This window comes from Oncorhynchus kisutch, linkage group LG11 (assembly GCF_002021735.2).
Source record: "Oncorhynchus kisutch isolate 150728-3 linkage group LG11, Okis_V2, whole genome shotgun sequence".
Classification (NCBI taxonomy): domain Eukaryota; kingdom Metazoa; phylum Chordata; class Actinopteri; order Salmoniformes; family Salmonidae; genus Oncorhynchus; species Oncorhynchus kisutch.
In genome coordinates this window covers 59,267,175-59,286,013 of record NC_034184.2, presented here as the reverse complement: position 1 = coordinate 59,286,013, position 18,839 = coordinate 59,267,175, and the positions used below count along the sequence as shown (strand labels likewise).

At 42.0% G+C, this 18,839-nt stretch overlaps 1 protein-coding gene across 6 annotated transcripts in view; it reads right to left on the bottom strand.

The window, feature by feature from the left end:
• Positions 1-18,839, bottom strand: part of LOC109899508 (sickle tail protein homolog) — a 174,774-nt gene that overhangs the window by 66,049 nt on the left and 89,886 nt on the right. For 3 of the 6 annotated variants that reach the window (XM_031835968.1, XM_031835971.1, XM_031835972.1), the window contains exon 2: positions 10,156-10,463. In XM_031835968.1, coding sequence (XP_031691828.1) covers positions 10,156-10,463 — 308 coding nt within the window. Of the gene's footprint in view, positions 1-4,916; positions 5,096-10,155; positions 10,464-15,111; positions 15,445-18,839 lie in introns of those variants that run through there. The other 3 variants (XM_031835970.1, XM_031835969.1, XM_020494811.2) reach the window with 3 other exon arrangements.

The following is an 18,839-nucleotide window of genomic DNA, read 5'->3' as shown; positions in this document are numbered from 1 at the left end:
ATATGGCCAATATACTATGGCTAAGGGCTGTATCCAGGAACTCCACGCTGTGTCGTGCATGAGAACAGCCCTTAGCCGTGGTATATTGGCCATATACCACACCCCCTCGTGCCATATTGCTCAAATAGCACCTGCTCTTTCCATGACATACACTGACCAGGTGAATCCAGGTGAAGCTATAATCCTTTATTGATGTCACTTGTTAAATCCACTTCAATCAGTGTAGATGAAGGGGAGGAGACAGGTTAAAGAAGGATTTTTAAGAGATAATTGAGACATGGATTGTCTATGTGTGTCATTCAGAGGGTGAGTGGGCAAGACCACGTTTTTAAGTGCCTTTGAACGGGGGATAGTAGTAGGTGCCAGGCACACCGGTTTGTGTCATAACTGCAACTCTGCTGGGTGTTTCACGCTCAACAGTTTCACATGTTTCAAGAATGGTCCACCACCCAAAGGACACCCAGCGACACAACTGTCGGAAGCAGTGGCGTCAGTGTGAGCCAGCATCCCTGTGGAATGCTTTCGACATCTTCCATCCTCCATTCCCCGACTAATCGAGGCTGTTCTGAAGGCAGAAGGGGGAGCAACTCAATATTAGTAAGGTGTTCCTAATGTTTGGTACTCAGTGCATACCAGAGTTGACATTGGGGTTTGAATCCAACCCATGCCCTTCAGACTCGCTCTTCTTACTTTCCAGTCTTCTCTTCACTGTCCACCCTGCAATTGTGTCCACCCTGCAACTGTGTGCAAGTTATATTGTGTCCACCCTGCAACTGTGTGCAAGTTATATTGTGTCCACTCTGCAACTGTGTTCACCCTGCAACTGACTGAACCATCCAGTGTATCAGGTAGAGTGAAGTGGCCTGGCCTGGCTGTACACATAGCTGCAGATAGCTGTCCTAACATGGAGGCTGTAATCCCTCACACTGAGGACCAGGCAAGCCATGGCACAGCTCAGCTCCCTCATGGAAGGTGTGTGTCCAAGTGTGTGTGTGTGTGCATGCGAGTGTGTGGGAGGGGAGAGGAGGGGAGGTTTGATCAATCAAGCGCTCCAGTGCGTGCTCATCCAATACCCAGCAGAGAGGACGGGGCCATGGGCAGCTATCTCATCTCCCTTGGGTGATCCAGGTCTTTACAGGCATGATGAGTAGAGGAGGAAATGAAACGTCTCTGGTTTTGTTACGGGTTGAGGGATCAGGGAGCGAGAGAAAGAGAGACTTGGGGGGTGGGAATTGTAAAAGAGCGTGAGTCATTCGGTATGGAGTCATCAACTTCCACTGTGCACAGAGAGATATCATCTTCCCGACCTCTGTTTAACCTTGAATAAAGCCCTGTGAAACCTCAACTCAAAGTGAGATTACAAAAGTGAGATTACAGAGTGGCTGCTATCTAGCACTGATGCCACTGTTGTTGTTCTTCCTGTTTTGATAGGGCCAGAGACTGGAAGACGGTGTGAAAACAGTAGCGTGGGAGAGAATGGCCTTGTTGCCTCGGGCTTCTTCTAGTCTACACTGCTTATAACAACAACAATAACGTTAGGCTAGAGTTATTGACGTGATAGTTGAAGAGTGAGAGGTTTCAGTCCACTTTGTTGACAAAATCAAACCTCATTGGAAAGTTCCTTGACGTATGTTTATATTTTAGGTGATATTAGGCCATGGTTAGCTCAATTTTGTCTTGAGAGCTTGGGACTATAAGGTTCTATCTGCAAAATGGTGATTCTGAGATAATTGGCTTTAAAGTATCGAACCCTCATTGGTTTGAATGGTGTCAGCTATTTTTTTTTACCTTGTATTCCATTGAATTTAACAACATGAATTGGTGTATATAGGTAAAGATCAATGAACCCAACAAGGCTATGTCAATAACTACATTTAGACAAAAAATAAAGATAGTGTAAAAAAAATATATAATCTAAATAACAAAGTTGTGTGCATGACTAATAAGCCAATCCTTCAGTTTCTTCTTTAGTAAGCACCTGTTTCAAACATTTAACAGTAGGGCTATTTTTTTGCTGGCAAAAAAACCCCATCTTGCCTCATCTTCCATAACAACAAGCCACCCACACCACTCCTCAAATCAGATCTTCCCATTTACTCATTAGCATATGTTGACTTTGAACTCCAGCCATGAGAAAACTCTACGAGACAAGCGACGCTAAACGAGACGTTGTGCTCCAAAAGCTCCATACAGTAAAAGAACAAATGAACCACGACCCCGGAATGACCCACAACAGTTCCTTGCAAACGTAACAATTACTGCACTACAACTCTGGGAGACAAAAGCGAGTGTCTTTCTTATTGCGCCATCCTGTTTACATTTTGGATCATGTGTGAGTGCTTCGCAGTTCAACAACATTACAACAAAAATTGATTTCATGAAGACAACACCAATGATTCAGTGTAAACTGATATACTAGTAAGTAGAAACCAACGCACCACACACATTTGTTGACATGTCAAAGCTGTAGCCTACAGAATCAATTTGACAGTTGTACAACCTCAAGATTTTTTTGCAGAATAAATATTGCAATGGAGTGACATCCAAATTCAACAAGAGTCCACAAATGTAGGCTACACATGGAGGTGAGCAAGGTTCTGTTGCAAACACGATAAAGATATTCGACGGGTCAGGAAATATTTTCATCAAAACAGCCACTGAAATTGCACATTGTTCAACCTTGTAATTCAGAATAGTTTAAAAGTTTAAAAAGAAGAATATATCTAGAGAGATTTGAAATATCCTATCATTTGCACCAAGGTAAAGTTAGTTTGTTATTGGATATTCAGTCTTCTTTCAGCAATAGGTTTTAAACAAAGTGCGCCATGACTATGAAAATGTTATACTCTGAATCTGGGAAGGATGGAGAACAATCCAAACATCTCCTATATAGGAATGTTTTCCCTTTTTTTTGTGTGTGTGTGGGGGGGGGGGGGGGGGTTCAATCTTCAATAGGTCTTAAACAAGTGTGCCGTGACTATGAAAATTATATTTAAAAAATGTGTAATAATAGATGTGGACTGTTCTCTATCCACCCTTGATGCAGAAGATATCATTCGCATAGTGATGGCAAGCTTGGTTAAAGAACTATTGAAGATTGAAATCCAAATCCGGGGATTAAACTCTGGGATTAATGCTATTTGGAGAACAGCAAAAACAAGCAAAAATGACCCCAGCCATTATCACCTTGGCTGCTGTAGTTTTCATTCACCTCAGTCCAATACTTCCAAAGTTGTGGCAAAATGGCTTAAGGACAACAAAGTCAAGGTATTGGAGTGGCCATCACAAAGCCCTGACCTAAATCCTACAAACACATAGCCTATTAGTTTTACAATTAGCCACTACACATTAACTCACATGAACTCAGCACCAGGATTAAAAACTACAATTTATACAGAGGGATCTGTTAGCAGAAAAGTATTTTATAAACAAAATGTAAACAAATACTTTACAGAATTTTTTGTTGTTGTTGGAGGGTGCAGTTGTACAGCAAATTTTCTGCAGTTCCACACATTTTGCCATTACTTATGCCCCCTCTGGAGGTCAGGGCCCCTGAGCATGTGCCGTTCATGCCAGGTCGGTAAATCGGCCATGATTACTACATGTTTAGATAGCTGGCTAGACTAACTAGACTAATTAACTGACATGGGCTAATTGAGTGACTGTCAGTGAGTGACATATAATAATAAGAAAACCGCTGATGCACAACCAATTTTCAAAATTGTGCCTTGCAAATTCTACAATTCTCACTCTCAACAGTAAATTGAGACCCCGACAGAGTTCCTAAAAAAAGTTGTTTTTTGTGTATTTGTTTTTATTACAGGGGTCAGGGTTCGGTGTTCTCTTATGTAACTATGGCTATAGTGTGGATTGTTCTCCATTCTTACCTGATTCAGAATATATCATTGTTTTATAGTCTTGGCATGCTTTGTTTAAGAGCTCATTTCGATTGAAATCTGAATAAAACGAATTAAAAATACATATGGTGCATTATTCGCCATCCTCTTCTGATTTAGAATGTAACATGTTCGTCGTCATGGCATTCTTGGTTCAATGGATGACTGACAGGGGGCGCTGTATTGAAACCACCGTGCATCACTCTTGGCACTCCTCCTCAGTTGTAAAAAATATTTTGGAAGTTATAGAAAATAATTTCGTTTAGGTTTTGATACATTTATTCTATTACAGACACCTTATTAATGCATACTTTAAAATTATGTAACGTGAGCTAAACATAAAGAAAATAACATAAAAAACATATAACATTTTCTTTCAAGTATTTTTTTGAGAGTAATAATGTTGCTGTCCTCACCACATCAACAAATTCCATTCATTCTAATGTAGGATTGCTCGAACTAGGGAGAGCCAATATGGCCAACAGGTGGCTTCAAAGCCTCTCAATGGCCAATACATAGCATCAGCCATCCGGGGTTTATATACGTAATTGGTTCAAAAGCTAGTAACGGAGAAAACCGAATATCCAATATAAAACTTATTTTACCTCGGTATAAATCGCGCGCCTTTACTGATACCAGTTCAATATCAGCCCGAATTATGACGCTCTAACTTCTCTTGATGTTATTATGAAGGTGTTGGGAAAAACCAGTGCAGGACAACATGACTACCGTAGCATGTTATTGCTTTGTTACTAAACTGAAGCGCCAACTTTTTCAGCATCCCGATGCCGCCCCCGTTGGAGCACCTGATAGCCCACTGTTGCTTGTCCTGATTCGCGTATGCACAGCGGTTCAAATCAAATAACTATTGCAAAATGAGCTCATACATCTATTCTATCGTATTCGCATACAATGGAAGTTTCAATAAGAATAACATGCATGTTCGAACTGATCTAAGAATTCGAAAATGCATACAAAACATATGAAAGAGAATGAATAACCTACTGTACAATAGCCTACCTTATATCAAACTGCGGAGAAAGTTTACTCGTGCCTTTGTCAGAATGTGATTATTTGTATTTCCATGCAGAATTCAGATAAGTGGGAAAGAGCCATGCCTTCGGACAATACAATTTTTTCTTGCGTGAGTTCTTGCGTTCTGGCATTCACCCTTCCACTCCAAAAGACACCTAAATGAAAACGGAGCCCCTCAAGCAGTGACATCATGAGTCTCCATAGCAACTTAAACTCCACCCATTTCAAAACGGAACTTACCTGTATGACTACCAATATCTCAGACAACACATTTTTGCTTTCATATTTTAAGTTAAAATACAGGCAAGATATACATACGTAGCCTATAGGCAACTATGTTGCAGAAATAGGTATTAAGCTATTAGTTTTGTCTCTTTCTGTCCCCATCCCCCACACACATAGCCACTATACCCTGATGGCTTTGTGCCCAGCTCTATTGTTTTGGCTATGAAGCCAGGTGACCACTCCCTTTTGTCTCCTCTGAACCAACGCAAACACAAACAGAGAGGCCAGGTGAACCAAAGGTCTACTGAGATTCTACTGCTCCTTCCCCCATACCTTCTCCTCCTTGCCCTGGTTGCCCTAAGGGTGACACAGCAACCAACATTTTTCATTGTCTAAGGACTCTCAGGCTTATGTCCCAAATGGTACCCTATTCCTTTTATAGTGCACTACTTTTGACCAGGGCCGGCTCTGGTCAAAAGTAGTGAAATATATAGGGAATAGGGTGTCATTTGGGATGCAGCCTCACTTTAACAATCTTTACTCTATACTTAAATCACACTGCTCTTACTGTGTGTGTAAAGAAAGGATTCTTATGATGAATCAATGGTCAACACATTGACTCAACTCCAGCCACTTTAATAATAGGAATTGATGGGAAATTATGTAAAATATATCACTAGCCACTTTAAACAATGCTACCTAATATAATGTTTACATACCTTACATTATTCATCTCATATGTATACGTATATACTGTACTCTATATCATCTACTGCATCTTTATGTAATACATGTTTCACTAGCCACTTTAACTATGCCACTTTGTTTACATACTCATCTCATATGTATATACTGCACTCAATACCATCTACTGTATCTTGCCTATGCCACTCTGTACCATCACTCATTCATATATCTTTATGTACATATTCTTTATCCCCTTACACTTGTGTCTATAAGGTAGTAGTTTTGGAATTGTTAGCTAGATTACTTGTTGGTTATTACTGCATTGTCGGAACTAGAAGCACAAGCATTTCGCTACACTCGCACTAACATCTGCTAACCATGTGTATGTGACAGATAACATTTGATTTGATTTGATTTGATTATTTATTGGTCATTATTATTAAGGAATGGCCAATGTGATAAGCAGCTAGCGAGAGCTAGATTGTGAAATAATGAATGTGAACATCTTAGTCCTGTACTAAAAAGCTATTTAAATTGAGATTTTAAATTGACAATGGCTCTTAGTCCAAGACTAGCTTTAATCTGTGTCTGGGAAACCGGCCCTGTATGTGTCCAGATCTAATTCACCTCATTGAAAAGGAGCCTAATGTTTACCTTTTCTGCACCAGACAAAATACAAATATAATCTTGGAGCAGTCTAAGGAGAAACAAATGTGACAACTAGATTTATGGAATGGATTTTAACCTATGGCAAAACAGGGAGAAATAGTTTTGCAATTGGACTGTCACCTGAACCAAATAAGAAAAATACCAAATTACTTAACACTCCAGGGGCTCTATTTATGTGATTTTTATGCCTGTGAACCTCGTATTTAGAAACATTAAAAAAACATACATTTTTTCCACATGTAATTTATTTTGATTAAAAATCAAGCATACCCTTCCCTCCTCTCAAGGAAATCAAGCATACCCTTCCCTCCTCTCAAGGAAATCAAGCATACCCTTCCCTCCTCTCAAGGAAATCAAGCATACCCTTCCCTCCTCTCAAGGAAATCAAGCATACCCTTCCCTCCTCTCAAGGAAATCAAGCATACCCTTCCCTCCTCTCAAGGAAGGCTGTTTTTTTTTTATTATCCTGCAAATAAAATAAAATATACTTAATCACCAAAGCATTATTAAAAGATCAAATTTGGGAGCAGCAACACAGTGAGCGGACATTCCCTTTTTATCAATGTATGTAGGCTATTGTACATTATCAGCCAGCTCCTGTTATTATTTTGGATGTGAGTAAAAAAAACTTTGTGTAGGCTATATGCCCATCATGGAACAAGAGATGATATGATCCAGTGTACACGCATTTAACTTATTTTCCTATAACAATTGCTTGTTTTCCATTTAGTCTGATTAAAGAACAAACCCTTATAGGCTACCCTTGCCCTACTATAACAAAAGCTGGTTCTTCAGCAATGTCATTGGTGGTGCAGCCATCAGCTTGATTATAAATGATTCCCTTGAGGTGAAATATTGTATCAGATTAGAGTTAAAGGTGTAAGCCACGAGCTAGGTTTCCATCCAATTGGTGCAAGATTTCCATGCAAATATTCTCAAATCTGCATAAAGAAAATATGCAAATTTGCTCACCAGTGGTATGCTCCACCAAACGGACTTGTTGCGGATAAAAAGCAGTGTGTGATGACATAGTACACATAAAAGTTACTTTTTCACTTAAGTTTTCATGTAACGAATAACAATCTAAAGTTCAATGTGTTTCCATCGCATTCTCAACTATACCAATAGTTTTGTTACAAAAACTGTGGCGTTAAAAGGCAAATGTGCTTACTCTGGTCTTGGCACTTGCCTCTAGCCAACAGCTCGCAGATACAGTGTGTGTAGGCTACCTACATGACAAGATTATTATTATGGATAAGAGCAAGATTATTTGTATTTGTCAGATGGCGGCCAAGCATCGACTATCATGTCACCAGAATAAGACCCTCAACATTTGTTGGAAAGGAGCATCAAGGCCATCACTGTGCACTTTCACCACCCTGTGAACTTCATCATTCAGAACTTTCTTGATCTGTAGCCTATTAAACTGTATGTTTTGTGGGAGAATCATTGTGCGACTCCAAGTTTACTTCGATATGATGGTTATTATATCACTATTTCAGCATAAATGCATTTCCGCCGCCATTTCTCGCATAATACATTTTACAGACACAAAACGATCCCACCTACCATACTTTGTTTGTGTCGACATTTGGAAAGCTTACCGACAAATTTGCTGTTTCCATCAGGCCTGTCTTGACATTTTTAAAATTTATTCAACGTGTACTTCACTCGCATTAAAAGGTTGGCTGGAAACCTGGTTCATGAGGCAGATTATAAAAGCCAGTACCACTCTTGGAAACCTTTTGCCACATTTTTACAAAATTCCTTGACAAAAGTAGAGCAGTATGTTGAGTGAATAAAGCCCACAGAGAAATATCTCACATTGTTGCAGAGTGATTCAAGCTCCCATAGACCAAAGAAGTTAGACACTTAATAGAATGGTGTGGTGATGACTGAAGACATACAGTACCAGTCAAAAGTTTGAGCACACCTACTCATTCAAGGGTTTATCTTTATTTATGTTTTACTATTTTCTACATTGTAGAATGGAGTAAACAAAAAAGTATTAAAAACAAATCAAAACAGATTTTATATTTGAAATTCTTCAAAGTAGCCACCCTTTGCCTTGATGACAGCTTTGCATACTCTTGTCATTCTCTCAACCAGCTTCATGGGGTAGCCACCTGGAATGCATTTCAATTAACAGGTGTGCCTTCTTAAAAGTACATTTGTGGAATTTCTTTCCTTCTTAATGCGTTTGATACACTCAGTTGTGCTGTGACAAGCTAGGGGTGGTATACAGTATATAGCCTTATTTGGTAAAATACCAAGTCCATATTATGGCAAGAACAGCTCAAATGAGCAAAAAGAAATGACAGTCCATCATTATTTTAAGAAATCAAGGTCAGTCAATCCGGAACATTTGAAGAACTTTGTTTCTTCAAGTAAAGTCGCAAAAACTACCAAGCGCTATGATTCGGCGCATGTGACAAATAAAATTTGATTTGATTTCAATTTGATTTGATGAAACTGGCTCTCATGAGGACCACCACAGGAAAGGAAGATGCAGAATTACCTCTGCTGCAGAGGATAAGTTTAAGTAACAGACACACCTCAACATCAACTGTTCAGAGGAGACTGTGTGAATCAGGCCTTAATGGTTGAATTGCTGCAAAGAAACCACTACTATAGGACACCAATAAGAAGAAAAGACTTGCTTGGGCCAAGAAACACGAGCAATGAACATTAGACCGGTGGGTCCAAATGAGAGATTTTTGGTTCCAACCACCGTGTGTCATTGTGAGACGCAGTTGGTGAACGGATGATATCTGCATGTGTGGTTTCCACCGTAAAGCATGGAGGAGGTGTGATGGTGTGGGGATGCTTTGCTGGTGACAATGGCAATGATTTATTTATAATTCAAGGCACATTTAACCAGCATGGCTACCACAGTATTCTGCAGCGATACCCCATCCCATCTGGTTTGTGCTTTGTGGGACTATCATTTGTTTTTCAACAGGATAATGACCCAGTACACCTCCAGGCTGTGTAAGGGCTATTTGACCAAGAAGGAGAGTGATGGAGTGCTGCATCAGATGACCTGGCCTCCACAATCACCCAACCTCAACCCAATTGAGATGGGTTGCGATGAGTTGGACCGCAGAGTGAAGGAAAAGCAGCCAGCAAGTGCTCAGTAAATGTGGGAACTCCTTCAAGACTGTTGGAAAAGCATTCCAGGTGAAGCTAGTTGAGAGAATGCCAAGAGTGTTCAAAGCTGTCAACAAGGCAAAGGGTGGCTACTTTGAAGAATCTAATGTATTTGTTTAACCCTTTTTTGGTTACTACATGATTCAATATGCGTTATTTCATAGTTTTCATAGTTCTTTTTTATTCAACAATGCAGGAAATAGTAAAAGAAAAACCCTTGAATGAGTAGGTGTGTCCAAAGATTTGACTGGTACTGTACAGTATGATGATATTGTGACGTGATGCTCGGAGAGGCCATGTTGTCCACAGTCTCAAGGATAAGAAAAATGACACAATACATCCAAGGTGAAAGGACAGTGAAAGACTGACAAGTTAAGGTGGGAGGGGAAGGTGTCCTAGAATAGCAGTAGGTCGGATTCAAACCACTAGACCAGCCCAAACCAGTAGACCATGTAAGTCAAAATATGTAATGAAGTTGTCCACTGTCACTAACCTGTTCGTCACTAACCTGTTCCCTGAGCCTCTCCTGGTGGCCCATGATGGCCGAGGCGTGGTGAGGGTACTTCTGCTTCAGGTGCTCCAGGAAGGCTTCCCTCTTTTTGTCCATGTCTGAGGGCTGCATGGCCAGGATCTCTTGTGAGCTGCGCGCCCCCCCTAACGTGTGCCTGCGGGGGACGGTGCGGCTGCCGTTGCCTTTGGGGTCCTGGGCCCGGGTGGGGGTCCCATTCGGGGGACCCTGCCTGCTGCTCAGCTGCTCAGAGTCCTCAGGGGAGGTCACCTTTAGGTTGCTTTTGGTTTGCTCTGGAGAGAGAGGGAAAGGGTGTGGGTGAATATACAGGTACAGGATCACTATTCCATTGGTGTGTGTGCAGGGTTTCTCCTTGCACAAAAAGAGGCTTTAGGTGGAGGGTGTGGCGGTGGGCGGGGTAGTGGGCGTTTTTACATGTATGGCCCGCCCAAGAATTTACTACACAGGAAAACACAGTGTGTGTGTGTGTCCTTAGGTGCATAGTTAAACTTTGAAGGCACACATGACTATAAAACTATAGTCTGAGTCAGAGACCTAACCACAAACACCAGTGGACCAGCCAGACTGGGAAAGATCCAGTCTCCGTGCTCTAACTTAATTACTACATAATCATAATGACATTTTCCCAAACCAAAAGGGAAAGAGACCAGGGAAAAGGGAATGGGTGCAGATACACACAACCTGTAAAAAACATTATCAGGGGACTACTGCATGATCCCACTGTAGCCATTGAGACATTATGGCTATTATGAAATGTCAGTCTAGACATAAAATAACGCATCTACAGATCAGACCTGGGTTCAAATACTATTTGAAATCATGTAAAATGCTTTATCTGGGCTTGATTGAGCTTGCCTGGGGCAATGGAACCAATAGAATAGTTTCAAAATGGCAAACCCCACCCATTTGGCACTCCAGGTAGGCTAAAGTAAACGCTAAAAGTGTTTAAAATATTTGAAGTAGTATTTGAACCCAGGTTTGCCAGAGATACTGGCGCTAAATCGATAAACCTACTGCCTTTGGTAAAACCTACACACCTACTGTATCTAAACCAGGGACTGGATGATGTGCTCTATTCAAGCTTAAACTCTGCCCCATGACATCACAGGGTACTCTCCGATGTCATTTATCATTTATCTATTGTGCAGGTTATTTACCTTACAGTAAACCCTCGGGCGATACTTTCAAAATGAACCAGAACGGACATGTATTGACATAAACAAGGGAGAGCAGTGATCTTGTTTGCTATACTCGGTTCTATTTCCGATTCTCCAACTGAAAAGAGCATCAGTTCTCTCCTGAATGATAGTTCCCAAAAAATAGTAGCTTGTTAGCCATCCAAGAACACCATGAGCGGCATTGTGATGTTACCTAATCATTTATCTGAGAGAATGTTCTATAAATTTAGACAAAGGAAAAAAACCTTTGCATGAAGCATCATCAAATTATAAAGTGGGATATTGATATTTTCCAGGATAGGAACATCCTTATAACAATTCAGTACTGCAGACTAGTCCCAAAATAGCACCCTATTCCCTAGATAGTGCACTACCCTGGTCAAAAGTAGTGCACTATAAAGGAAATAGGATGGCATTTAGGATGCAGCGCCCACCTCATCACACATTGTTTATCTCAGTGATCTGAACTTCAGATTGAATATGACAAAAATAACATCAGTGATGAAAACATTAAACTGAAGCAGCTGTTCACTTTAAACTCTCCTCACTTTCAAAAGCCTGGGCAAACGTTCAAAATCTGTCTGGGAGAGAGAGAATGTTATCCAGAGAATCTGTTTATATATACAGACAGTTGGGAAATGGCATCCTCACAGTGAACAGAAGTCGCTGACTAAAGCCATTCGTAACGTCAAAGTCAGTGTTTTCAGGAGGAAATGGCATTCCTTCCATTAACATCCTTTAGGATGTTTTAATAACTTATTGACGGCAGCCATCTTGACTTGGAATAACATCATTCTCTCGACTGTCAACTTTGATACAACATGAAATTACAGCAAAAACAGAAACTGTATGTCTAATGAAAAACAAATATTGTAACTCCATTCAACTCCATTATAACAAATTCATTTATACTTTTAACTACCCATTACAGTATATCTACATGATCTTCAATCTTAAAATACTAAAGGGAGAATGAGAAGCATTTCCTTCCGTTCATCAGTCTTTCATCTTGTCATAAATCAATCCCCTGGGACTGAGCCTAAACACTACAGATATATATATATATATATATATATATATATACTCTTTCTAGTGCACTACTTTTGAATACTACTTCACTACTTTTTATAGTGCACTATATAGGATGCCATTTGGGACGCATCCAGTGTGCTTCCGACAGTCAGGGGCTTGCGGTGAGACTGAAAGCTATCCCATGGACCCGCGTGCTGACACATACTCTTTTAACCCCGAGCCGCAACTCTTCCAGGCTGTTGGTTCTGCGTAGGGCTGGGGCATGAAGCACAGGTGAGGAGGAGGAGGAGAGGAAGAGGGGAGCGGTGGAGTGTGAAAACACAGGGAGAGAGTAGTGAAGCAGGTCTGATCTGTTGCCTTGTTTTCTCTCGACGGCGGGTACAGCCATGACGTGTGCCTTTCAAAGGCTAATGCTGAAAAATAAGGGTATGTCTATGGCTAGGGATGTTACTTCAGGATTTGTCTCTCTCTATAGGTCAAGCACAGCGGAGGAGATTATAAAGTGGGCATTTCAACAGATGGTTTTCACTGCTTCCCGGTTTAAAGGAGAAATCTGGGATTGGTACATAAACAAAATAACGTGGCAAGGCGTTGTTGAATCCCAGGTTGACCCTTTTTAAGTGGAAAAGTTGACCTTCGTTTTTTCAATGAGGAAATTCTTAGACAGCATTGTAAAGTGGTGCTTGATCGGTTTAATGTGAATACAAGCAAAACCATTCTTTTCTGTACATCTGTTCATAGAGACTTGAGACGGGAGATACTTCAGGCTTTTACAATGGGGCCACATCGCGTAGGCCGTTGCAAAGACCGCATGTTTTGAAATGTTGGGAGTGCACGAGAAAGCTTTACTCCTACCAGCTCTCTCAACAATGTCTACCATCTCCAAGCTGTGGCAGTCATGTGAAAAGCGTCCAACAACCGTGTACCATTCCTGCTGTCTTATGTGTCCTAACTCTCCAAATAAAAGTACATGGGTGTGACACCAACGTGACATTCACTCCGCTTTGCACCCACACAGAAGTGTTTCCAGTCACATGGTGTTTTGGTCTGTAAACCACTGTCACCCAGTGTGAAACAGATGGTCTGTAAACCACTGTCACCCAGTGTGAAACAGATGGTCTGTAAACCACTGTCACCCAGTGTGAAACAGATGGTCTGTAAACCACTGTCACCCAGTGTGAAACAGATGGTCTGTAAACCACTGTCACCCAGTGTGAAACAGATGGTCTGTAAACCACTGTCACCCAGTGTGAAACAGATGGTCTGTAAACCACTGTCACCCAGTGTGAAACAGATGGTCTGTAAACCACTGTCACCCAGTGTGAAACAGATGGTCTGTAAACCACTGTCACCCAGTGTGAAACAGATGGTCTGTAAACCACTGTCACCCAGTGTGAAACAGATAAAGATAGTGAACTGACAACATGAATAGGAAACGTATTCACATGGAGATTTCCACCTACACAACAACGAACAGTAAACTCTGTCTAGACCAAGACTGAAAAACAGCCTCTATCTCTAGGCCAATCAGACTGTTGAACAGCCATCACTAGCCAGTGCCCAGTACTCTGCCCTGAACCTTGAGACTAGTGCCCCATGTATTTAGAGTCATTGAATGCTGGTCACCTCATATTCTGTTTATATACTGTTGTTTACTCACTGTGTATGTATGTACTGTGTTCTCAACATAGCTCAATATACCTGCTACTGAACATACCATTTTCTTTTCCAAATTAAATAATGTGTATACAGACCACATATTTATATTCTGGATTCTCACACATGCTCACTCTAATATACACGACATGACCAAAACTATGTGGATACATGTTTCACTGGAACCAATGGGCCTCGCCATGCCTGGCCTCGCCACCATGAAAAACAGCCCCAGACTACAATTCCTCCTCCGCCAAACATTACAGTTGGCACTATGCATTGGGACAGGTAGTGATCTCCTGTCATCCCCCAAACCCAGATTTTTTCTGTCGGACTGCCAGATAGTGGAGCGTGATTCATCATTCCAGAGAACACTTTTCCACTGCTCCAGGGGCAACTCTAGCAGGACAGAAATTTGACGAACTGACTTGTTGGAAAGGTGGCATCCTATGATGGTGCCACGTTGAAAGTCAATGAGCTCTTCAGTAAGGCCATTCTACAGACAATGTTTGTCCATGGAGATTGCATGGCTGTGTGCTCGATTCTATAACCCTGTCAGCAACGGGTGTGGCTGAAATCATTTGAAGGGGGTATCCACATACTTGTATACGTACTGTAATTATATTCTGGATTCTCACACATGCTCACTCTAATATATCTACATAGATAGTTATTTCTTGATTTCTTGTTTAGATTTTTTTAGAATTTTTTATTTGTTTATATTGCATTTGCAAAAAATAATTCGCTGCACCTGCTATAACACCTTTAAATCTGTGTACATGACCAATACACTTTGATTCCAGATCAGTTAAACCACTGTGAATGGGTGTAATGTAGCTAGGAACGTAGCAGCAAGCACTGCCACAGGACAGCTAATGAAAGATATCCCGCCAGCCTAACACCTCCTGTAGTTAAGTGTTGCCGCATGGCTGACGTACTTACGGGCCTATTTTTAACCCTCAAACAATTTCTAACTGACTAAGCTACTGTATGCATCAGAAACTTTAAATCAGCCACTTCCCTGCAGATTCTCTTTCAGTTTCAGGTTCCTTACCTTCCACAAGACTTGAACATTCTAGAATAGAATAGAATACCTCGTCCTCTCCTATCTCTTCAGTTCCTCCTCTCCCTTCTTCCATTTTAACCCAGGAGTAACAAACTGGGTGTGAGGAAAACGGGTTAGCAGAAATAGAGGAACAACACGGGCTACTGTTGACTTCCAAATAGTTCCAAACTGTCGACTTCCAGACAAGGCTCACGTGAAAAAGGGGCTTGAGATCCACCCAGAGCCAGAAAGGTGACCAGTAGGGATTTAGGAAACAAACAACATTCCAGGACACAGGACGAACAGCAAGCACCGCTTCTCTGCCCCAGGCCAACTACCCAATGACTGACTGACTGACTGCCTGCCTGAGGTTGTGTAAGGTTTGGTGTGTGTGCATTTGTATGTTAGAGGGAGAGAGTAAACATGTGTGTAAGTTGCCTCCTCTGATATCGTTCCAGTTAGACAGTGGGCCCCAGACAAACAGGTGTCTGACCCACTCTCACTCACTCACACACGCACGTGCCTGTACACGCACACACACACATACACACACACACACCGCACTCTCTGGTCTTTGTTGTCAGTAAGCCATTTCTCCTGATCTGACCTCATAGGGAGCCCTCAGAGACAGGCTTGTGTCCAAAGTACTGCACTCTAAAGGGAATAGGGTGCCATTTAGAAGCAACCAGCCATGTGTCATAACCTACTTCTGGAATATAGCTAGTTTATATTCATCACACAAGGCTCTCAACTTATCTTTGCTCAGCGGCTTATGAAGTCATCAGCTGCCATGAAAGTTGTTTTGTGAGTAACTTATGCATAGCATAACAAAAGCTGACCTGCTCTATCATAAGGGTTATGTAAATCAAAAATAACCATCACATACATCTCCATATTTATATTTGTCAAAATGTGTGACTGTACTATTGACTTGAAACATATGTTTGCTGTACTGTACATGACTGCAAACATATGCCAGACATGTTGGGACTCTCTGCGTGTCGAACAGGAACCGATTACGTGTTCGTTGTCTAACATTTTGTATTTCCTCCTCAGTTTCAACATCTTTACAGCAAACGTGAAGACATCAATGCACAGTTTGTGGGCCATGTGATTGAAAGTGGAGGGGTCGGCACATGACCAAACATAGTAGAGTCAGAAGAGACATAATGTCATAAGGTCTCCATAAACATATAGAGAGAAGTGGAACTCCCACCCACTTACCCCCCCAGACAGCCATCAAACCATTGACCCGGAATCCCTACAGCCTAGTATAAACATGGCATGCCGCTACCCCTGAACCAGTCAGTTTTCGCTTCTTAAATTCCAAACACTCAACCAACCTGTCTCTCTACTCTTCCTCTGAACAAATAGACGTATAAAAAATATTACCCAGCAAGAGGTGGCGAAATATACAGACAGGTTCCGAATCCCCATAGTATATAATGTACATTGGTACCTATCACCTAAACCACCCAAACAATCAGTTTCCGCCACTCAAATCCCAAAAAATAAAACCTGCCTTATAACCCTACATTATACTCACTCTCTCAAAGGCCCTAGTGTGAACACCCAGATGGAAAATGACCTTGTACTCAAGTTCAGCTGGAATATCAGATGTGGTCATTTCGAAAACCCAATCCGAAGGTACATACTGTATGTGAATGTTTTTCTATATACCCTTTGGTATATACCCTTTCTATATACCCTAGTGTGCTCGCCCACACGTGATCCATATGGGCCATGTTTCACTCCCTTGCCTGTTGCAATAGACTCACTCCCTTAGCACATAAAGGTTCATTGTATTCTCGGGAGTCGTATGAGTCCAGACCATCTGATTCCTGCCATGTCCTTCGCTGGAACTCGTTGCCTTCCTCATACCCATCAGCTGCCTGTAAAATGTGCTCTGCCAACCCGCCAGGGCTGAACAAGATGAACAAGATGGGCAGTAGGCTATGTGTGTAGCAAAAAGGCTTTGATGAAAAGTAGTGCACTATATAGGGAATAGGGTGCCATTTGGCCATGTCTAGACTTGACAGTTCATGCAGCTTTTGTATTCTGATCACGGAGTTCTGATCACGTCATGTGTCTCCAGTTACATATACCGTGTCCACATTGTGTCCGGATTCCCTTTTCCCGCGCTATATTACAATGCCAGTATGCATTCTGTAAATGGTGGAACAGGCTAAATCTGATTATAACACTGATTATAACAACAACTTGATGGCAGTACCAACTACTGTAGCTAACAAGCCAGCTAACTTCTGTAACTAGCCAGCTTGCTAGCAAAGCTAAAGGGATTGCATAAATTTAGCCAAACAATTATAATTATTTTCAAAATAAGCTAGCTGGCTAGACATCGAAGTCTTGCTTCCAGACAAATTAAACAACTTATTTTCTTGCTTTGAGGACAATACAGTGCCACTGACACGGCCCGCTACCAAAGCCTGTGGGCTCTCCTTCTCTGTGGCCAACGTGAGTAAAACATTTAAACTTGTTAACCCCCGCAGGACTGCCAGCCTAGACGGCATCCCTAGCCGTCAGAGCATGCGCAGACCAGCTGGCTGGTGTGTTTACGGACATATTCAATCAATCCCTATCCCAGTCTTCTGTCCCCACACGCTTCAAGATGGCCACCATTGTTCCTGTACCCAAGAAGGCAAAGAAAACTGAACTAAATGATTACCGCCCCGTAGCACTCACTTCTGTCATCATGTAGTGCTTTGAGAGAATAGTCAAGGATCATATCACCTCCACCCTACCTGATACCCTAGACCCACTCCAATTTGCTTACCGCAACCAATAGGTCCACAGACGATGCAATCGCCATTACCCTGCACACTGCCCTATCTCATCTGGACAAGAGGAAGAAGAAAGAAGAATGCTGTTCATCGACTACAGCTCAGCATTTAACATCATAGTACCCTCCAAACTCATCCTGTGCAACTGGGTCCTGGATTTCCTGACGGGTCGCCCCCGCTGATCCTCAACACTGGGGCCCCACAAGGGTGCGTGCTCAGCCCCCTCCTGTACTCCCTGTTCACCCATGACTGCGTGGGCATGCACGCCTCCAACTCAATCATCAAGTTTGTAGACGACACTACAGTGGTAGGCTTGATTACCAACAACGACGAGACGGCCTACAGGGAGGAGGTGAGGGCCCTCACTCAACGTCAACAAAACAAAGGAGATGATCGTGGAATTCAGGAAACAGCAGAGGGAGCACCCCCCGTACCAGCAACAGCCTGGTACGGCATCTGCACCGCCCTCAACCGCAAGGCTCTCCAGAGGGTGGTGCTGTCTGCACAACGCTTCACCAGGGGCGAACTACCTGCCCTCCAGGACACCTACAGCACCCGATGTAACAGGAAGGCCAAAAAGATCATCAAGGACAACAACCACCCGGGCCACTGCCTGTTCACACCACTACCATCCAGAAGGCAAGGTCAGTACAGGTGCATCAAAGCTGGGACCGAGAGACTGAAAAACAGCTTTTATCTCAAGACCATCAGATCGTTAAACAGCCATCACTAACATAGAGAGGCTGCTGCCAACACACAGACTCAAAACTATGACCACTTTAATAAATGGATTTAATAAAGGTATTACAAGTCACTTTAATTAACGGCACTTTAATAATGTTTACATATCCTACATTACTCATCTCACATGTATATACTGTATTCTATACCATCTACTGCATCTTGCCTATGCCGCACGGCCATCGCTCATCCATA